The following is a 23970-nucleotide window of genomic DNA, read 5'->3' on the forward strand; positions in this document are numbered from 1 at the left end:
AAAGTAAAATTTAAAATTTTCTAGTTTTAAAGAACTATTATATTTTTTTTATCATTATCTCTTTTACTTTCTATCATTATGTATGAAAATTAGCTTTCTTTTGAGGGTTTTTGTAAAGAAATTTTTGAGATTTTCAGAAAAGAAAAAAATATACAAAAATAAAAATTAGCCATAATCAGACCCCCTCATAATTGTGATAGCATGTTGGTATTAACTTTTTTTCTCATATGCACATTTGTGATGATTTTTTGTTTTATTTTTAAATAAATAATAGGATGTTATAATCATTTTTGTGACGTATTTTCTTTGCTTTTAAATTTTTCTGATTATGTTTAATATGACTGCCTCATTTTCTAAAATCTAGATGTCTTTAAGTTATTTAATTTTCTGCAATTGTCTGGATCCTTTTCCTTTTGTTGGATTCCCTGTCATCTTTTGATTGCTTGCTTTTGTCATTTATTCTCTCCTTTTTGGGTAGCATATTTTTTTATAGCTTCTTGATAAAAACAATATTGGAAAAGCATATATTTGAGATGTTATGTGCCTGAAAAGTATATTGTATCCTCCTGTGTAATTGTCTGATCCAATATAAAATTCATTATTGAATATTTTCTTCAGTATTTTTCTCAGCTTTTGCGTCCTGATCCCTTTTGCTCATTTCCCTGTGTTTTATTGAACTTAATATGGAGTGCTATTTTATGTTTTCTACGAGTTCTTTCTCATTGTCTTAGCATTTTTTAAAACTTTGTTCCATTGATTTACTATCATTTTATCTCATTGACAATGTTAGTTATTACTCTGAAATGTTTTTCTGCTCCCCTCACTGGCCTCTTCTGATTCTCTGCTTTTATCACTGTCGTTCATGTTGGAAACTTTCCTCAAATATTTTTTTTTTTTTTGGCTCTCTAGTCATTGCTGACCCTGAGACACTAAAAAGCTAATTGTCAGAAGTGTGTGCTGTGTTGTGTTGTGTTTGATGGAGTAGGGCTGGAGCTCAGGCTTCTTTAGTGGAAATCACTGTATGGTAGTCCTGAGGTTAGCTAGCATTTTCATTGTAGACTAAACTGTTGGTATTGATAATTATTTTCTCTGGGGAAGTTTAGTTTCTTTGCAGAAGTATGTTTCAGTTTACTTAAGTTTGGTTGCTGTCTGCCATTTGCATGTTGGACAGGGTGAAGGAGCTCCCAACAATTTGCACTTCACATATATCCCTCCTCTGTGTCTGGTAATTCCAAATCTCTGGTTTATTTTCTTCAGGGAATGCACTACTTCCAAGATGAGTGTGTGGTAGAGGAATTGCCTGACTGTCTAGGTTGAAGTGGAGATTTAGACATTTAGTTACTTCATATATGAACTTTTAAATAATATATTTCACCCTGGATGGAACTGGAGAGCATTATGCTAAGTAAAATAAGCCAGTCAATGAAGGAAAAATACCACATGATCTCACTCATTTATGGATAATAAAGACCATTATAAACTTATGAACAAAAATAGATCAGAGGCAGAGCAGCCTCGAACAGACTGTCAGACTACAGCAGGAAGGCTGGGGAGGGTTGGGGGCAGGAGGGGAAGGTAAGAGATCAACCAAAGGATTTTTATGCATGCATATAAGCATAACCAGTGGACATAAGACACTGGGGGGTAGGGGAGGCTAGGGGATTGTCAAGGGCGGGGAAATAAAGGAGACATATGTTATGTAATACTCTTTGTAATACTGTAAGCAATAAAACAATTTTTAAAAAAAAGAAAATAAAAAATATATTTCACCCTTCATATCCATAGGTTCTGCATTCACAGATTCAACCAACTATGGATGGAAAATGTTTAAAAAACCATGTTATATTGTTGCTTGTAGAGCCTGTGATGGCTGCATCTGTACTGAACATGTACAGACATTTTTTCTTCTCGTTATTTCCTAAACAACTGTTTACATAACATACATTGTATTAAGTCTTATAAGTAATTTAGAGATGATTTGAAGTATACAGGAGGATGTTCATAGGTTATATGCAAATACTACACCATCTATATATATTAGTAGTATAAAAGCCTAAGCAACTGTCCGACCAGTAGCTATGACGTGCAGTGACCACCAGGGGGCAGATGCTCAACGTAGGAACTGCCGAACAACAGCAACTTTGCAGAGCTCCCTCTCACACTCCAGGACCCCTCAGGGGATGTCAGACTGCCGGTTTCAGCCCAATACCCACAGGCCTGGCCAAGGGACCCAACCTGCCAGAGGGACCCCGCTCCTCTGCAGACACCCTTCAAATCCCAGCACCATGCGAGGTGCTGCTGGCCCGGGAGGGACCGTGGGAGGTTAGTTCCAGGGTGTGTCTGGCCCATCTTGCCCAGTCCTGCCCCACTGGCCACCTTCTAATTAATTTACTTTCAGTGTGCACAAATCCATGCACCAGGCCTCTAGTGTTATATAAGGGACTTTAATTCCTGAATGCTTCTGGGTTCTACAGAGCAAAATAGTTTGTGGGGGTTTTTCTTTTAGAAATAGTTGTCACACTTATTCACAATTTGTTTTGATTTGTGTGCTCTCTGCTCATTCTGCTTTCCATATTCATATATTAAGATATTGTCATTTGGCCTTGCAAGTATTGTCTCTTGATTTATTAAAGGTGAAAATTGTTTTTTCCTTATTATTATAGTTGGGTTTTTAAGAGGCACAGGAATTGGTAAATCTTGGTTATTTAGAAAGTAGAAGTTTGTTGTAAGCCTCTTTGTTTCTTTAAATAAGTTTTTTTTTTAAACCAAGAAGAAATATAATTATACCTCTGTTACAGATTTAGTTTGTTCCATTAGCAAACAAATTTCTAGGGTGTACAGTAATAGTTTTCAAATGTGTAGTAGCGACAAATATAAATGCAGTTTTTAGTTTTCATTTTTGTTTAGAAAGACAAGATATTGATTAAAAGAGTCACCCTGGCCAGGTGGCTCAATTGATTGGAGCATCATCCCACGCGTGCACCAAAAGGTTGCAGGTTTGATTCCAGGTCAAGACACATCCTAGGTTGCAGGTTTGATCCCTGGTCAGGGCATGAGGCAAACCATCAACATTGATGTTTCTATCTCTCTTCCTGACCCCCCTCAATGCCTACAATCTTAATTTAAACCATTTTATTTGCTGGTAACCACTTCCTTTTGTTCCAGTGTTTTTCCTCTGTGTTTCCAGCTCCAGTATTGTTTTTCTTCTATTGGAACTGTAAATCCATTAATGCTCTATTTTTAGTATACTCTTTATGTCTTCACTTCTTCAGTTCAGATTCTGTCCTTCAGATTTTTTATAATCATGTCCTACTCCATACCTGCACCAAAGCAGCTGAAAGTGGCTGATGAAAAACACATAATCATAATGTTGGGGCTTTACATTTTTCTCTCAAGTGGACCTTTAATGCTACCTATGAATCCTATTACACTATTCTCCATGGATTTGCCACTTTCTTATAAGATTATTTTATACCTTCTTAAATCTATAATATCTCGTATCCTCTTAGCTGATTATCTAGCTTCCTTAGAGACAGAAGAGATTAAGGATTAAGCCTACTTACTAGTATCTAGGTGCAGCTGTATCCATATCTCTAATTACAGTGCCCTCTATCTAAGGTCAGTCCATGCTCTTGTGCAGTGGATCTAATCCCTGTTCACCGCCTCAAGAATTTTGCTCTCCAAGATGTTTTTTCTCTCTCCCGACTTCAGTTTCCCCTCTTTTATTAGATAATTCTTATCATTATACCAATATGCTATAACAGCTCTTATCTGTTAGAAACATTCTATATCAGTCAGGGCTTTCCACCAACACAGGACCAATAGAAGATATACTTACTTGCGTGTGTGTGTTTGGGAGAAGGAGATTTACTTCAATGAATTGGCTCCTGAGATTGTAGGAACTGGCAAATTTGAAATTTGAGGGCAGGCCAGCAGGCTAGAAACTTAGGCAAGAGTTGTATAGTTTTGAGGCAGATACTGCTTCTCCAGGAAAACTCAGTTTTTGCTCTTAAGGCATTCAGTTCATTGGATGAGGCCCACTACATTATTGAGGGTAATCTCCTTTACTTAAAATCAACTGAATATTGCCCAGGCCAGTGTGGCTCAGTTGATTGAGCATCATACCATGCACCAAACAGTTGGTTCCATTGCTGGTCAAGGCACATGCCCTGATTTTGGCTTGATCCCCAGTACAGGAGACAGCTAATCCATGTTTCTCTCTCACATTTATGTTTCTCCCTACTCCTTTCCCTTCCTCTCTCTCTAAAATCAATAAAAATACATTTTTTTTAAATCAACTGAATGCTAATCATAGCTACAAAATACATTTACAATAGCACCTACATTAGTGTGTGATTAAATACTATCACCTAGCCAAGTTGACACATAAGATTATCCTACCTTCCCTTATTTTCTTACATCCCTCTAGCTGCAATTCCATTTCTCTTTTTTTAAGCAGCTAATCTCAAAGAATTATTTCTATTCACTATTTTTACTCCCCTCCTACTCTCCCTTTTTAATTTTTTTTTTTTTTTTTTTTTTTTTTTAGAGAGAGAAACTTGGATGTGAGAAACATCAATCAGTAGAGACAGAAGAGATTAAGAATTAAGCCTACTTATCTAGGTGCAGCTATCCATATATCCATCTCTTATTACAGTGCCTCCTATAGGCACCCCGACAGGGGATTGAATCAGCAACCTGGGCATGTTCCCTGATCAAGGAATCAAACCCACCCCTTTCCATGCATGGGAGAATCCTCCAACCAACTGAGCCACACTGGCCAGGGTTCTTCTTACTCTCTTTGAACACACTTCAATCAGGTTTCTCTCTCTACCACTTCAGTGCCTTTGCTCTTGAGGTAAGCAATTACCTTTTTATTGTCCAAATCACCAGGCAACTCTCAGTTATCATCATTTTCTCTCTTGAAAGACATAACTACTTATTCCTTCTTTTTTAAAAAAAAATATATATTTTTTTTTATTGATTTCAGAGAGGAAGGAAGAGAGAGAGAGAAACATCAATGATGAGAGAGAATCATTGATTGGCTGCCTCCTGTACGCCCCCTACTGAGAACAGAGCCCACAACCCCGGGTTATGTGCCCTTGGCTGGAATCAAACCTGGGATCCATCTGCAGGCCGATGCTCTGTCCACTGGGCCAAACCAGCTAGGGCCTACTTATTCCTTTTTGAAGCACTGTCTTCGCTTGTTTCCTGGAATACCACACTGTACTGGTGTATCTTAGAAAGCTAAGCGGTAAATACTGAATTAACTCAGGACTCAATCTTCAGATGCCTTTATCTTTTGTCTTCATTCACTCCTTAGAGAATAAAGTGAAAACCAATTCCATAGGTTTTTAAATTATTTCTGTTAAAATATAATTATGATGGGAGAGATAGTAGTCATGTGATCTTAAAAATTAAAAAACACATCGTATGGTGCAATGTCACTTTTCCACTCACAGCTCTTAGCCATCAAATTCTCTTCCTTGAAGACAACCAATCACCAGTTTCTTATTTATCTTTCCATATTTTATGATAATAATAGTACATGCATATTCAGTGAGAGGCAGTATGCTGTAATGGTTAAGAACTTGGATTACAGAGCATAATTGCCTGTAATTAAATTCTATCTCTGCCAGATACTGACTGTATAACTTGCAAGTCTCTTAGCCAATCTGTGCCTCAGTTTTCTCTTATGTAGGCTGAGGACCACATCAGCGAATTAGAAGACAAGGTAGGAAAAAACACACAAATACAGGAACAACTGGGAAAAAAATCTTAAAAAGCAGGAGGAGAGCCGAAGGGAGCTTTGGGACAACACAAAAAGAAACAACATTCGCTTAATATGGGTACCAGAAGGAGAGGAGGAGAAGCAAGGAATAGAAAACCTGTTTGAAGAAATAATGACAGAAAACTTCCCTGATACTGGCAAGAAAAAAACTACACAAGTCCAAGAAGCACATAGAGTGCCAAACAAGGTGAACCCCATAAGACCAACACCAAGACACATCATAATTAAATTGGCAAACACCAACGACAAAGTAAGAATCATAAAGGCTGCCAGAGAGAGAAAGTTACCTACAAGGGATCTCCTATTAGAATATCAGCTAACTTCTCAACAGAAACACACCAGGCAAGAAGGGAATGGAATGAAATATACAAAGTGATGCAAAGCAAGGGAATGAATCCAAGAATACTCTACCCAGCAAGGCTATCATTCAAAATTGAAGGTGGAATCAGGAGCTTCACAGACAAAAAAGGGCTATGAGAGTTTATTACCACCAAACCAGCAAAGCAAGAAATGCTAAAGGGACTGCTGTAAAGAGAAGAAACACAAACATTAAGAATAAAGATGACCACAAACAAGTACTTTACAATAATAACATTAAAAGACACAGGGTAGCTGAATGGATAAGAAAACATGACCCATATATTTGCTGTCTGCAAGAGACCCACCTCAGAACAAAGGATTCACACAGACTGAGAGTGAAGGGATGGAAAAAAAATTTTCAGGCAAATGGAAATGAGAAAAAAGCTGGGGGTTGCGATACTTATATCTGACAAAATAGACCTCAAAATGAAGGCCATAACAAGAGATAAGGAAGGCCACTACATAATACTAAAGGGAGCAATTTAACAAGAAGATATAACTCTGGTAAACATATATGCACCCAATACAGGAGCACCCAAATAGATAAAACAACTTCTGGAAGATATCAAGGGAGAGATCAATAGCAATACAGTCATAGTAGGGGACTTTAATACCCCACTGACACCACTGGATAAATCCTCTAAACAAAAAATTAGCAAAGAAACAGCAATCCTAAATGACTCACTAGATCAGACGGACTTAATTGACATCTTCATAATATTTCACCCCAAAGCTACAGAATATACATTCTTCTTCAGTGTACATGGGACATTTTCAAAGATAGACCATATATTAGGACACAGGCAAAGTCTCTTCAAATTCAAGAGAATAGAAATCATCACAAGCATCTTTTCAGATCACAATGGCATAAAATTAGAAATCTACTACAATAAAAGCATTGAAAAAAAATCACTTGGAGGCTAAATAGCATGCTATTAAACAATGACTGGGTTACCAGAGAGATCAAAGAAGAAATAAAAAGCATCCTGGAAACAAATGACAATGAAAACACAACAATCCAAAATCTATGGGACACAATGAAAGCAGTTCTGAGAGGGAAGTTCATAGCTCTACAGGCCTACCTCAAAAAAAGGAAAAACTGGCAATAAATGATCTAACCCTACAACTCAAAGAGTTAGAAAGAGAGCAACAAGAAAAGCCCACAGTATCCAGAAGGAATGAAATAATAAAGATCAGAGCAGAAATAAACAACATAGAGACCAAAAAAACAATACAAATGATCAATGAAACCAAGAGCTGGTTCTTTGAAAGGATTAACAAGATTGATGAACCTCTCACCAGGCTCACCAAGAAACAAAGAGAGAGGACCCAAATAAACAAAATCAGAAATGAAAGAGGTGAAATAACAACTGACCCACTGATATACAAAGGATTGTCAAAAAATACTACGAACAACTCTACTCCAACAAACTGGGCAACCTCGACGAAATGGACACATTCCTAGAAAAATACAAGCTTCCAAAACTCAATCAGGAAGAATAAAAAAACCTGAGTAGGCCAATAACTACTGATGAAATTGAAACAGTAATCAAAAAGCTTCCAGCAAACAAAAGCCCTGAACCAGATGGCTTCACAAGGGAGTTTTACCAAACATTCAAAGAACTAAAGCCATTCCTTCTCAGACTATTCCAAAAAATTCAAGAGGAAGGCACACTTCCAAGCTCTTTCTATGAAGCCAGCATTACCCTAATCCCAAAACCAGATAAAAACGCCACAAAGAAAGAATTACAGGCCAATATCCCTGATGAACATAGATGCTAAAATCCTCAACAAAATTCTAGCAAACTGGATCCAGCATTACATTAGAAAGATCATACACCATGACCAAATGGGATTTATTCCAGGAATGCAATGCTGATACAATATCCACAAATCAATAAACGTGATACATCACATAAACAAGTTGCGAGACAAAAATCACATAATCATATCAGTTGATGCAGAAAAGGCATTTGACAAAATCCAACACCCTTTTCTGATAAAAACACTCAGCAAAGTGGGAATAGAGGGATTATACCTCAACATTATAAAAGCCTTATATGACAAACCTACAGCCAACATTATACTCAATGGGCAAAAACTAAAACCATTTCCCTTAACAGGAACAACAGGGATGCCCACTTTCACCACTCCTGTTTGACATACTACTGGAAGTGCTAGCCATAGCGATCAGACAAGAAGAAGAAATAAAAGGCATCCAAATTGGAAAAAGTAAAATTGTCATTATTCGCAGATGACATGATACTGTACTTAGAAAACCCTAAAGACTGGATCAAAATAATTATTAGACTTAATAAATGGATTTGGCAATGTAGCAGGATACAAAATTAATGCCAAGAAATCTATGGCATTTTTATACGCCAATAGTGAACTTATAGAAACTCAAAAAACAATCCCATTTACCATTGCACTAAAAAAATTAAGATACCTAGGAATGAACTTAACCAAGGAGGTAAAAGACCTCTACCCAGAAAGCTACAGGACATTGAAAAAAGAGATAGAGGAAGACATAAACAGATGAAAAAACATACCATGTTCATGGATTGGTAGAATCAACATCATCAAAATGTCCATGCTACCCAGAGCAATCTATAGATTCAATGCACTCCCCATTAAAATACCAACAGCATATTTCACAGATCTAGAAAGAACTCTCCAAAAATTCATCTGGAATTTAAAAAAAAAAAACCCCGAAAGCTGCTGCGATCCTGAGAAAGAACAAAGTAGGAGGGATCTCAATACCAGATATCAAGCTGTATTACAAAGCCACTGTTTTCAAAACTGCCTGGTACTGGCACAAGAACAAACATATAGATCAATGGAATAGAATAGAGAACCCAGAAATCGACCCAAACCACTATGCTTAATTAATATTTGACAAAGGAGGCAAGAACATACAATGTAGTCAAGACAGTCTCTTCAATAAATGGTGCTTGGAAATTTGGTCAGACACATGCAAAAAAATGAAACTAGACCACCAACTTACACCATACACATAAATAAACTCAAAATGGATAAAGGACTTAAACGTAAGACGGGAAACCATAAGATTATTAGAGAAATCCACAGTTAGCAAAATCTCAGATAGATGCCGAAAGAATTTCTTCACTGACACAGATCCTAGGGCAATGGAAACTAAAGGGGAAAAAACTAATGGGACTATATCAAAATAAAAAGCTTCTTCGCAGCAAAAGAAACCATCAACAAAACAACAAGAAAACCCACTGCATGGGAGAACATATTTGCCAATGATATCTCTGATAAAGGTTTAATCTCCAACATTTATAAGGAACTCATACAACTGAACAAAAGGAAGATAAACAACCCAATCAAAAAATGGACAACGAACCTAAATAGACACTTTTTGAAAGAGGACATACATAAGGCTGAGAGACATATGAGAACATGCTCAAAGTCACTAATCATCCGAGAGATGCAAATCAAAACAACAATGAGGTACCATCTCACACCTGTCAGAATGGCTATCATCAACAAATCAACAAATGACAAGTGCTGGTGAGGATGCAGAGAAAAAGGAACCCTCATTCACTGCTGGTGGGAACGCAAACTGGTGCAGCCACTGTGGAGAACAGGATGGAGTTTCCTCAGAAAACTAAAAATGGAACTTCCATTTGACCCAGTGATCGCACTTCTAGGAATATATCCCAAGAAACCAGAAACACCAGTCAGAAAGGATATATGCATCCCTATGTTCATAGCAGCACAATTTACAATAGCTAATATTTGGAATCAGCCTAAGTGCCCTTCAGCAGATGAACGGATTAAAAAACTTTGGCACAGCTACACAATGGAATACTATGCAGCTGTAAAGAGGAAGGAACTCCTACCATTTGCAACAGCATGGATGGAGCTGGAGAGCATTATGCTAAGTGAAATAAGTCAGTCAGAGAAAGATAAATATTACATGCTCTCACTCATTTGTAGATTATAATGAACAACATAAACCGATGAACAAAAACAGATGTAGAGACAGAAGTATCAATCAGATGCTAAGAACTCAGAGGGAAAGCAAGGGATGGTGGGGGTGAGGGGGAAAGATCAACCAAAGGACTTGTATGCATGCATATAAGCATAAGTGATGGATGTGGACAACGGGGGTAGGGGGAGGGCAGGATTGGGGGGATAAGGACACATTTGTAATATCTTATTCAGTAAAAGGAAAAAATTTTTTTAAAAAGATAATTATAATAGTAATTATAAAGATAATTATCAATAGTAATTGATAGAGTTGTGAAGTGTAAATGAACAGGTATGTATAAAGAGCTTAGAAGAGTGGCACATAAAAATAAAAAACACATTCCTTTTGCATAAGTACTAGCATAATATACACATTGACCTTCATCTTGCTCCTGCCCTTCCACATAAACAAGTGACTTGGTGGGCTTTTCTTTACAGCACACAAAATCATGCCACTTTTTCCTAATGGCTGAATAGTTAACCATTGGATGGATGTGCCATCCAGTTTTTGTGTCTAAATACCAATATCTTTGACGATGACTTCCAAATGTTATATCTACTAGACATTTCTACTTACTAGTAGATACCTAATAACCACAAAAATTCTCTTCTTGCATTTTCTATTTATCTCAATTCCTACATTATAATCCTATATAATAAAGAGCTAATATTCAAATGGTCCTCGCGCCCTTGCACCAGAACTGCTCAGACACTCAACAATGGGGAGAGAGTAATGGGGACCAGCCAGGCACAAATGAACTCGTGCGAAAGGAATGGGCGGTGGTGGGACCAGCCAGGCACAAAGGAGCTTGTGAGAGAGGAATGGGGACCAGCCAGGCTGCAGCCCAGGAGAGGGACAAGCCACATGCCCCGCGGTCCCGGGCACTAGCAGCTGCACCTGCGCTTGTGGTCCGGGAGAGGGAGAAGCTGTATGCTCCGTGGTCCCGGGTGCCTGCAGCTGTGGCCCAGGCAAAGCCGCCCACCCCCAGTCCCCTGCAGCTGTGGCCGGCCTGGGTCCTGGATGTTTGTGGCCGGCCAGAGGGAGGGAAACCCGGGTCCTGGATGCCTGTGACCAGCCAGAGGAGTGAATCCTGGGTGCGGGGCAAGGCAGAGGCGGTTAGAGGCAATCAGGCCAGCAGGTGAGCAGTTAGGAGCCAGTGGTCCTGGATTGCGAGAGGCAAGTCGGACATCCCCTGAAGGGACCCATCCCCCCGCCCCCAACCCCCGTGCACAAATTTCATGCACCAGACCTTTAGTCTATTATATTATAGTTCTACCTTCAAAATATATTTCACATCTAAACATTTTTCTGTACCTATTGCTACAACTTATATCCAAGCTAACTTTGCTTTACTGAGTTGCTCAAGGCCAAAATCTAGTCATCATTGCAACCATTCATCAAAATATAGGGTGTCCCCAAAACATTTATATACACTCACTTTGAATAATTATAAAGGCAGTGTTTATTACAATACATTTCATTTTCTTTTAATCTATTTTAATTTATTTTTTAATCCTCACCTGAGGAGTAAGGATATTTCTTTGATTTTTAGAGAGTGGAAGGGATGGGGAAGTAGGGAAGAGAGAGAGAGAGAAACATTGAGTTGTTAGAGACACATTGATTGGTTGCTTCCCGCTCATGCCCTGACCAGGCCCGGGGATTGAACCTGCACCCAAGGTACGTGCCTTTGACCCAGAATCTATCCTGAGACCCTTCAGTCTCAGGGCCTACACTCTAACCACTGAACCAAACCAGCCAGGACTTATTTTCAAAATTGAGCTATCAGCTATTATAGTATGTATACTTTTAGGGGGGTTGGGATACCCTGTATTTTCAACTCTCTCTTCGGTGTACTATTTGTTCTCTCCTTTTCTCCTTTTACTGTTTTATAGTCTGTTTACACAGAAGTTTAGAATGTAAATCAGAATATTTCTCACCTCAAATTTTCTAGTGGATCTTACCTCAGATTTAATCATGAGATCTTATTTGATCCTAGTAGAACCCTTATAATGTGGTCCCTTGATTTTTTGCTTCAACCTCATCTCCTGCCTATTTCTATGTTTTAGCCACACTAACCACCTTTCTCTTTTATGAGTGCCCTCATAACAATTTACCTCATTACCTTTGGAACACTGTTCTGTTATACATGCTTTTTCACTCACTTCATGCTTAAACATGAGCTCGGCCTTCTTGCCTGACCATCCTCTTTACTCATTATCCTTTTACTATACTTTTTTTAAACCATACTTTATTTTCTTGATAGATATTTTCATTATCTGACTATTTTTCATTTACATATTATCTGTTTGTTTATTCTCACTAGGGAGTAAAAAATATGAGGGTAGGTACTGTCTTGTGCACTTTTTTCTTTTTTTCTGTGCACTTTTTTACTTCTAGTACTCAGCATATGTTGGGTTGACCAATGAATGGGGAAGCAATTAAGTGCTTCTTGAACTCTCTGTGGTGAAAGACTAGTTTTTAAATTACCAACCTGTTATAATTTAGTACTTGTAAAATATAATACAATTATTTTCAAAATAAATAGTTTTAGTGTCATTTCATTATTAGATTCAACAGACAGAGATTACTCTGTCAAATTATTACAAACATTTCTAAAAACTTACTTTTAAATTTGTACTTAAATTGAAGTGGTAACAAGCCGTTTTTTGCAAACTACACTTCTGCGTAGCACAAGTTTACCATTCTATAGAACTAGAACAAGTAGTAGTCAACAGTTAAAATTCGAAGGATAAATGAAGTATTCTTTTTGGTTGACAAGGAGAATGCACTTAACAGCCCATGTAACAGAATTCAGCCTGAACTCCCATATGATTATTCATTTATAAAATGGTTCTGTTAGAAATGCCAGTAAAATGTAATTAGTGCTCACACTATGCAGAAATGAGTCCTTTTTTTTAGTAGACTCAATTAGACATCACAATCCCCATGTTGTATCTATGTCTTTAAGTTGGAAGTCTTTCTTTAATAGCTATTTATTTGCTATGTGTTGGTGGTATGTTAAATAAAAATTTTAGTGAAGTATATGTTTACAGATTCATAAATATTTTGTCTCAGTAAATACTACTATATTATATCTAATACTTTTCTGAAAATGTTTTGATTATTTTGCATTTTTTTCATTCTTTTAGTGTGTTGATTTATTTTGTTTATATATAACTAGGATGTGTGGCAAGTCATTACATAATGACAGTTGGAGTTTGGGATCTAGGTTCACAAAGAGATACATAGCTGAAAGCAAAAGCTATTAAATTCAAGAAAATATGTATTTCAGCTTCCACTGGTGAATTCCAGCCAGGGTTGGTGTTAATTTTAATGCTTTCCAACTCCTTGATCTTCAAGTCACTTTGTTTTAGAGAACTAGAAGTATATAGTAAAGTAAGCTTCATTGGGTAAGACTTTGTATGCTCAGGACATGCTCTGTTAAACTATTATCCCTGACTTGGGCAGTTTGAATGCCACAGTTCCCTCATGTTCTTTAGCTCTTCTCCTTTTTTATACAGATTAATTTAAAAAGTGCTTTTAACCTTCATAATATTATCAGATAGTCTGCTCACAATGTGTAAAATGCTATAAAATTACTAGCCTATATTTTGAAACAGAATATTTCTCACTGTATTGAGACATTGTATCTCAGGAAAAAGAAAACATTTTCATTAAATACATTTCTAAATGGACTCTAACTTTAATACATTTGTTTTCAGGATTTATGTCTTATATTTTGATTTAAGGGCAGTAGCAATCACTGTTAACATGGAGTTAGCCAAAATGTAGATAGAGTTTCAGAATAACAGTAAGAGAGAGAGAAGATAGGTAGGTAGGTAGGTAGGTAGGTAGGTAGGTAGGTAGGTAGAGATATAGCATTCTGTATACACTAGAGGCCCGGTGCATGAAATTCATGTATTGGCGGGGGGACGGCGGGGGGTGGGGGGGGGCGTTCCTCAGCCTGGCCTGCACCCTCTCCAATCCGGAACCCCTCAGGGGATGTCCAACTGCAATCCAGAACCACTGGCTCCTAACCGTTCACCTGCCTGATCGCCCCTAACCACCTCTGCCTGCCAGCCTGATTGCCCCCTAACTGCTCCCTTGCCGACTTGATCACCGTCCTAACTGCTCACCTGCCTGCCTGCCTGTCGCCCCTAACCACCTCTGCCTGCTGGCCTGATGCCCCTAACTGCTCTCCCCTGCCGAACTGATCACCCCTAACCGCCTCTGCCTCGGCCCCGCCACCGTGGCTTTGTCCAGAAGGATGTCTGGAAGATGTCTGGTCTAATTAGCATATTACCCTTTTATTAGTATAGATGTTTATATATGTATTTAAAGGGAAATAGTGACATTTTAAAAGAAATGCATGCTCATATTTAGTTTTGAATATTTAGTTTGGATATGAAGATAAGTGGATCAATTTTTCCAAAACACTGATCAGTTCATTTTTTATAACTGAACATTTGTTTTTGCAGGTGAATAACCTTAAAAAAATGAGGGAAATTATTTTATCAACACCATCCCTCTTATTCCTCTACCAATATTTTCTACATTTTCACCATCTCAATAATGAATATAAATATGAATAGACAAAAGTTTAAGGTTTTTGTCATACCTGTTTCTCAGAGCACTTGAGACAGAAGTTTGAAAATATTTAACAGGACTTAAAAATACAAGTGAACATTTAAAAGTACGTTAACACTATGACTAGGGAAAATAGGTCAGTCAGAAATTCACAGAATACATTTTTAATGAATTTAATGAGATTGGTAGGATCAGTCTATTTTTCAGGGGTTGGAGGTTATGTTATGCCATTCACTGAGGTGAGCAATACAAGCAGAGGATCCATCTTCGGGGTACAGATCATGAACTGATTGATGCATCTACCTAATAAAGGCATTAAGGAAGCAATTGTATACACAGAACTGGTGGTCAGAAGAGTAGGTTTATTAGTATGCTCTCCCTAAGGTGTGCATATTTGAGGACTCAGGAGATGGGTTGTAGAAGATACTATCTAAATCCGTCCTGCTGATGGTTAGTAGGATGAGGCTGTTTATAAGTGGGAAAGGTTAATGAGCCAAACTCTAGTGACACTGTTTCAGAGTATGATGACAACTTCTATAAAATAATTTTCCTTTTTCTTTTTAACTTAAATTATGCCTGGATTATAAAACAAATTCTTTTCATCTGTTTCCATTATAAATTTGTAACCTTATGGATGAAGTTCTGATTCATAGTTGAATACTATAGTCTTCCTTTATTTCATAGCCATGAAGCTCATGACTGCTTTGGTGAATGTTGCCTTAAACCTCAGTATTCATCAGGATAATACACAGAGACAATATGAAGCTGAAAGAAATAAAATGATTGGGAAAAGAGCCAATGAAAGGTTGGAGTTACTACTTCAGAAACGCAAAGAGGTAAGTTTCATGATATCTGAAATTCTTATGTTATGTAAATGTGTAGGAAATATATATCATATTGGATTTTTTAATTCCCTGTAAAATAGACTGTATTTTCTTAATTTACTTTTTAAAATTATATTATTTGATCTCAAAGTTTTAAAATGAAACTACAGTATTCAGCCAGTGATTATCTGAGTGCTATCTAATGGCAGAAGAGAATCACAGAACAATTCTACTTTTGAAAACAGGTGGTACGGGAGTTAGGGTAACTCATAAACATTATCAGGCTATGGCCAAAGAAAACATGGTAAGTATTAACATAAGAACTAAGAGCCAGCAAAGCCTGCATTTCTAGGAGAAAGCCGAAGCCTACACATTAGCTAAATATATAAGGCACTCTTGTGAATAAGATCAGTCTTAGTTTTACAATGAAATTTTCATATATGTATTGAAAATTACTTTAAACTAGATTTTTAGTAGGTAATATGTTTATTCAATACGAAATAAAATTTTAGATCTACAGTATTAGTCTATATTTTAACTTGAAAAAGGATTAATATCACATTGCTATAAATTTTTATCAATGCATAATGGCTTATAACAGGCAATAAGAAGCATCAAGCTTATGATTAAATTATTATCCATTCTGTATTAGCATGCTAGGGCTGCTGTAATAGATACCACAAACTGAGTGGCTTAAAGAAAAGGAATTTTTTTCTCAGAGTTCTATGGGCTATAAGTCAAAGATAATTCCAGCCTTCACATGGCCTTCTCCCTGTGTGTGTGCAAGTCTCCTAGTTTCTACTTTTTCTAAAGAAACCCCTCATATTGGATTATGGGGCCACCCTACTTTGGTGTGGCCCTATCTTAGCCTACAACCTCTGCTACACCCTATTTCCAAATAAGGTTTGATGTAGGAAGGGTTAGCACTTTAGCATATGAATTTTTGAGGGGTACAATTCAACTCAGAACACATACTATATTTGTAATACTATGGGAGTAAATTTTGGAACTGTGGCTTCAGTAAGTACTACTAACCAAACTATATACTTCTTATAAATTAATTTTTTTAATAATAAGTGCAAGAAAAGTGTAACTTACAAGTAAGTTCCAATATTATGAATGCTTTACCATAAAGTTATTCTAATTTCAGTCGAACCTGAAACAGTATACAGCAAAAAAATAAATCTGGCTCTGATTGAGTGGCTCAGTCCCATATACCAAGGGGTTGTGAATTCGATTCCAGGTCAGGGCACATACCTGGGTTGTGGTTTGATCCCTAGTTGGTGCATGTGTGGGAGGCAACCAATCAATGTTTCTCTCTCTCTCTCTCTCTCCCCCCCCCCCCGCCCCCTTTTCCTGTCTCTCTAAAAATCAATAAAAACATATCCTCAGCCCAAACCGGTTTGGTTCAGTGGATAGAGCATCAGCCTACAGACTCAAGGGTCCCAGGTTCGATTCCAGTCAAGGGCATGTACCTTGGTTGTAGGCACATCCCCAGTGGGGAGTGTGCAGGAGGCAGCTGGTTGATGTTTCTCTCTCATCCATGTTTCTAACTCTCTATCCCTCTCCCTTCCTCTCTGTAAAAAATCAATAAAATATATTTTTAAAAAAACAAAACATGTCCTCAAGTGAGGATTTAAAAAAAAAAGTCCGAAGGAATAAGTCTGAGGAGTTTTGCCACATTGGAGTATGCAGTTAACGCCAGTATTTCACTGAGTATTAATACAAAACAAATTAGAATAAGAAATATTACATTGAATGTGATTTTATATCAGTGTTTTTATTCCTTTTGAGCAGTGAATAAACTCAAACTTTAACTCTCATCAGCAGTGTTGCCTGAAATTTATTATCTTTGCTGTAGTGTTTTATTTTGTTGCTACATTCCACCACTGATGTCTAGGAACCTTGTTACTTTCTATTATGCCTCCTGTTCTGGGAACTTGGCCTACTCTAAGTCTTGAGCTAATCAGATAGTAAAGTCATATTTGGATACTTTAGGTAGAATAGGAAATTTCTTCTACAGTGGCAAGTATGTTAATCATGGGAGATCTGTTGCCAAGAAAGGCAAAATCAAGCCAGGGACCTGGTTTGGACAAAAGAGGTTAGAAATTGAGGACTATTCCCAAAGCAAATGATATTTTGGAGATAGGAATCTCACCACCTTAGCACCACTCCTTTTAGTGTCAAGAAAGAGAGAGAGGTTCTTAATATAGTTGTAGAAATAATGCAAGAATACTGGTAATATCATATTGCACAATAAGTGAGAAAAAGGATTGATAATTATTCAAAATGAGAATAACCAGTTATTAAAAACAATTGGAACTGTTCATTATAAATCAGATATTTTTAACCTGTGTGCCTCAAGAGGCATTCTGGTGTGCCACAAGAACTTTTAAAACATGCAATACCTGACTATTTAGTTAGGGGCACTGACCTATTTTCCCTGAGATTGTCAAACACAATAGCCATCCAGTGTGAATGAATCAAAATTGCACCTGTTTTTTTGTCAGATGGGCAAAAAAAAAATTTTGGTGTGCAGCAGAATTTTAATAGTTTGTGTGCGCCGTGAGATGAAAAAGGTTAAAAACCACTGTTCTAAATAAAGTGATCAACATTTTAATTAATTTATTTTTTATTTCAGCTACAAGAAAATCAGGATGAAATCGAAAATATGATGAACTCTATTTTTAAGGGTATATTTGTTCATAGATACCGGTAAGGGATTTTTAAAATCATTTAGAAGATTTTTAACTTATAATTTATTGCTTCTTTGTAGTTCTAGGTAGTTCTAGAGATATAAAACTCTGTCTTGATTTGTTTTCTGGAAAACACCTTTGGTTATAAAAGCTAGATAAATGTTACTGTTATGCTGTTACTGACACACTCTTCCAAATTCAGAACATAACATTGTTAGAGGCACCCTCTGTACTTGCATTTGTATTGATGGAATAGGTAGTCTTAAGTTTATGTGCCCTTAATAAGATGTGATTGTCTTGATAATTGCCTTGCTTCCTGTCTTGTGGTACTCACCTTGTTCCATGATCAAATTAACCAGCAGTCTGTGAAGATAATACAGCTTCATAACATTATTTTTCTTTACCTTCAACTATATGCATGAAAGTAGAAGCATAGTATTTCCCAACTATTTTTATCATGCTACATTGCAAATGAATTTAGGTTGTCTTTCTGTGAAACCTGTAAACTTTAAAAACATTAACCACATTATTAAAGAGCATATTTCACAAGAATTAGTGGCTCATATACATACACTTGTTACCTTCTGTTAATTATACATGCTTACTTTGGGTTTCACTTTCTCTGTTCTTTAGCTTCTCAAGGTGGAAACTGAGATTATTGGTTTGAAACTTTTTTTTTCTAATATAGGAATTTAGTCCTATATATTTCTCTCTTAGCACTACTTTAGCTATATCCCCTAAATTTGCACATGTTGTGTTTTCATTTTCATTCAGCTCAAAATATTCTTATACTTTGGCTCATTTCTTTGACCCATGGGTTATTTAGAAGTGTGGTATTTAGCTTGCAAATATCTGAGATCTTTCCAGATAATTTTCTGTTACTGATTTTTAATAGTTCCATTGTAGTCAGAGAACATACTTTGTATGATTTGAATGTTTTTAAATTTATTGAGATTTGTTTTATGGTCCACAATATGGTCTATCTTGATAAATGTTTTAGTTGCTGAGGAAAAGAATGTGTATTGTGCTTTTTCTTTGTATCAATTAGGTCAAAATTTGTTGATAGTATTGTTTAAGTCTTTCATCTTTACAAATTTACTGTTCTAAGAGAACTTTTACAGTACTTTTTTGTGTTTATGATACAATGTATTATCACATAAATGACTTGCAGTTAATCCTCCCCGCCCCTCCCCCCCCCCCCCCCCCCCAGCCTATCACTTTCTGTTTATTTGCTTCATAATGCCTTTTGGAGAGCAAAAGCTTTCCATTTAAATGAAGTCATTTCTTGATTTTATTTCTGTGGTAATGTTTTTGATGTCATATTTTGAGCATTTAGTCTAACCCCAAAATTTTCTTCTGTGTTTTATTCTAGAAGTCTAATCATTTAATCTTTTCAGTTAAGTTATGAACCATATATAAAATTAATTTCTGAATATGGTACAATAATAAGGATATAAGTCCAATTTTTGCATATGGATATTAATTTGTCCAAGCACCATTTGGTGAAAGACTATCCTTCTCCAATTGATTTGTCTTGGCACTCTTCTTGAAAATCAAATGACCATAAATACTGTACAAGGTTTTATTTCTGAATTTGCTAATCTGTCTGTGTTTATACTCATACCAACTATATTTATTACTTTAGCTTTAGAGTAGGTGGGATTTTTTTTAGCTTTATTGATTTATAATTGACATATAGCATATGTAATTTCAAGGTATACAATGTGATGATTTGATACACATATATATTGTTAAATAATGATGACAGTAAGATTAGTTAGTACCTCCATCACATCACATACTAGTAATTACCTTTTGTGTGTGTGTGTGTCTGGTGATAACAATTTGAGATGTACTCTCAGTAACTTTTAAGTATGTAATCCAGTATTGTTTTCTATAGTCACCATACGATACATTAGATCCCCAGAACTTATGACCATTTTCTTTATTTTCCCCATACTCCCCCCCTCCCACCCCTCCAAGCCTCTGGCAGCCACCATTCTGCTCTCTCTTTCTTTAAATTTGACTATCTTAGATTCCATATTTAAGTGAGAACATACAGTCTTTTATAGTAAGTTTTTAATATCAAGTAGTGTTAAGTCCTCCTCCTTTGTTCTTTTTCAAAATTGTTGTGATTATTATACCTCTTCCACTTTTCTATGTAAATTTTAGGATTAGCTTGTCAATTTTTACTCAAAAGCTTGTTGGGATTTTGGTGGAGAATATAATGAATCTGTAGACCAATTTGGAGAGAATTACCCTCTAAATAATACTGAATCCTCCAATCTATGATTGCATCTTAATTTATTCAGATATCCTTTAATTTTTCTAAGGAATTTTTTATGATTTTTCAGTGTACAATTTTTCAGTGATTTTATTTTTATGCTATTATTGTAAATGGAATTGTTTTTTTTAAATTTCTGTTTTGTTTTGTTTTTTAATATATTTTTATTGAATTCAGAGAGAAAGGCAGAGGGAGAGATAGAAACATCAATACTGAGAGAGAATTGTTGATTGGCTGCCTCCTGCAAACCCCACACAGGGGGGTGGAGCCTTCAACCCTGGCATGTGCCCTGACCGGGAATTGAACCGTAATCTCCTGGTTCATAGGTCGATGCTAGCTCTAAGTTTTATGTTGTTACCGTGTAGTGGGATGAAGAAATTCCCTTTAGCCTAATCCTTGGTTATTTTTATAATGGTTGGTTGTTTGATTTTATTTTTCTGTTTTGGTTGAGATGATAATACAGGTTTTTCATTACTCTATTAATATAGTGCATTATATGAATTGATCTTTTAGATATTAGGCCAATCTTGTGTTCTGGGGAAAATTTCATGTGCTCATGGCATACACTGAGTGACCGATTATTATGACCACCTGACGTTTGTAGGCAAATTAGCTATAATTTCGTGCTGAAGTTGCTAGAGGGCCAGACCATTACAAATAAGGAAGCAGGTTGTTTGCTACGAAAGTAGAAGTGGTTTTTTTCTGAAGATATGGGTAAACAACGTTATTTAACAGCCTTTGAACATGGGATATTGTCAGGGCCAGCCTGACAAGGTTGAGCCGGGCTGACATAGGGAGGTGGGAAATGAGAAAAGAAAGAAAGACAGGAAAGCGGGATCGGGAGGACTCCAGTTCTCTCGATGAACTAAAGCGAAGTTTATTAGCCACACAATCTTAATTATACACAACACACTGAATAGGAGGTCTGTCGAGAGGAATGTATTCTTTGTTCCTCTTAATCTCTAAGGGAGAGACACAGCAGAAGGACAAGTTCTCAGTACAGCATATCTCAGTAAATAGTTACAGACTTCTTGGTAAGCCATGAAAGGCTTTTCTCATTCTACTGATAATCGCCATCCAAACAAGTCTGGGAAAACTGTGTGGGTAAGGGTCCTGGCCTTGCTAGCCCCTTCAGGTGCAAGGACCTTGCCAGCTTACATCTGGCCCCCAACAGGATATATTTGAACATGAGTGGCCAGATTATTATGACCACCTGACGTTTGTAGGCAAATTAGCCGTACACTGCATCATATGGGATATGGAAGCCGAAGGCCTGTTCAAACACCTTTGCTGTCTGCAGTTACCAAGATAAAACGTCTCCAATTCGCACAGGAATACAAGGATTGAACAGTCGAGCATTGAAAAAATAGTCATGTGGTCCGATGAATCACGTTTCCAGTTGCATCATGCAGATGGCAGAGAATTTTGGCGGAAACAGGATGAAAGCATGCACCCCACATGTATGAGTACAACCCTTCAAGCTGGTGGGGGCAATGTTATGGTTTGCGGTATGTTTTCCTGGCATGATTTGGGCCCTTTAATTCATGTGGAACAGCGTCTGAATAGCACAACATACCTAAGTATCGTTGCTGATCAAGTTCATCCTATCATGTTGATGGCGTATCCCAGGGGTCCTCAAACTATGGCCTGCGGGCCACATGCAAATACAAATATTGTATTTGTTCCCGTTTTGTTTTTTTACTTCAAAATAAGATATGTGCAGTGTGCATAGGAATTTGTTCATAGTTTTTTTTTAAACTATAGTCCAGCCCTCCAACAGTCTGAGGGACAGTGAACTGGCCCCGTTTAAAAAGTTTGAGGACCCCTGGCGTATCCCAATGGAGATGGCTTCTTCCAACAAGACAATGCGCCATGCCACAGTGCTCGTATTGTGCAGGAGTGGTCTCAAGAACATGAGGGAGACTTTACCTTGCTTGGGTGGCCCCCACAATCACCAGATCTCAATCCAATTGGGATGAAGTTAAAAGAGCCATCAGGCAGCTGATTACACAAACATCAAATCTCACAGAACTGGACAGTGCTATTCATCAGCATGGTGTCAGATTCCTCACATCATCTTTCAACATCTCGTTGAGTCAATGCCAAGAAGAATCGCCGCAGTATTGAAGGCAGGAGGTGGCCCAATGAAGTACTGATGGGGTGGTCATAATTATCTGGCCACTCACGTTCAAATGTATCCCACGTTCAAAGGCTGTTAAGTAGCGTTGTTTATCCATATCTTCAGGAAAAAATCACTTCTATCGTGGTAAACAACCTGCTTCCCTATTTTTAATGGTCTGGCCCTCTAGCAACTTCAGCGCGAAATTATAGCTAATTTGCCTACAAACGTCAGGTGGTCATAATAATCTGGCCACTCAGTGTATAATCCTCTTACATGCTACTGGGTTTTATTTGCTGATATTTCATTACAGAATTTTGTGTTTACTTCTATAATGGCAATACTTGGTTACTGGCCTCATAGAATACACCACATAGCCTGCCTGTTCAGTCGTTTGGTTGTCCCTCACTAACCCCCCTGCCGGCGTGGTCGTAGGCAGCCATCTTGTGAGGGTGTGAGGGTTAATTTGCATATTGCCTCTTTATTATATAGGATATATTGGTCAGATGATTTTCCAACCACTTCACTTTCCCATCACCTTAACAACTAGCTGTAACCAATTCTGTTATGTTTTTTTTTTTTTTGGTGCCATTTATTTTGTGTGTTTTTATCTCTTCTATGCTCTCCTTTAACCTCTTGCACAGAAATACTTGCTATAACAACTGTTTTAATGTCCTCTTTTACTAGTTTATCTATATCATTTTCTGGTTCTGTTTGTATTGATTTTTTTTCCTTATAGGTTATTTTCCTGCTTCTTTGTATGATTGGCAATATTAATTGGATGCCAGACATTGTTTTGCTCTGTTGAGTGCTAGATAATTTTATAAGTATTTGTCAACTTTTTGTGAGGATCATAATTATGTTTGATTCTATCAAGACTTGTTTTTAAAGGGTTGTTAGGTGGGCCAGAGCCACATTTTGTCTCAGGCTAATTTTCCCTCAATAATAAGATAATATTATTCCTTATATTCTATTCCTTGTGAATTACAAGTATTTTCTGCTCTGGCTCATTAGTACAGAATGTATTCCCAACCCTATGTTTTCTCCAGAGATTGCTCTCTCTGCTCTTTTCATTCTTTCCCCGGCCTTGGGTGGTTTGATTCACATGCTGTTTATTGCTCAGCTGAGTAAAAAGGGTCTTTCATAGCTCTTTCTCTCTATGGCTCTCTCTCCTCTGGTACTATGCTTTTTAAAATCTACCTACCTTGTCCTTTAGAGTCCCAGCTTATTTTCCTCAACTCAGGGATATTTCCAGGCTCTGCCTAGATTCTTCTGCAGACAGCAGTCTGTGAAATCTTAAGGCTCACCT

General features: G+C 37.1%; 1 protein-coding gene across 7 annotated transcripts in view; it reads left to right on the forward strand.

Annotated features, from left to right (window-relative positions):
• STAG1 (STAG1 cohesin complex component) overlaps positions 1-23970 on the forward strand; it is a 350463-nt gene that overhangs the window by 206782 nt on the left and 119711 nt on the right. For all 7 annotated transcript variants that reach the window (XM_059663860.1, XM_059663856.1, XM_059663857.1 and 4 more), the window contains 2 exons: positions 15423-15574; positions 18204-18277. In XM_059663860.1, coding sequence (XP_059519843.1) covers positions 15423-15574; positions 18204-18277 — 226 coding nt within the window. The remainder of the gene's footprint in view (positions 1-15422; positions 15575-18203; positions 18278-23970) is intronic.

The sequence above is a fragment of the Myotis daubentonii genome, chromosome 14 (assembly GCF_963259705.1).
Source record: "Myotis daubentonii chromosome 14, mMyoDau2.1, whole genome shotgun sequence".
Classification (NCBI taxonomy): Eukaryota; Metazoa; Chordata; class Mammalia; order Chiroptera; family Vespertilionidae; genus Myotis; species Myotis daubentonii.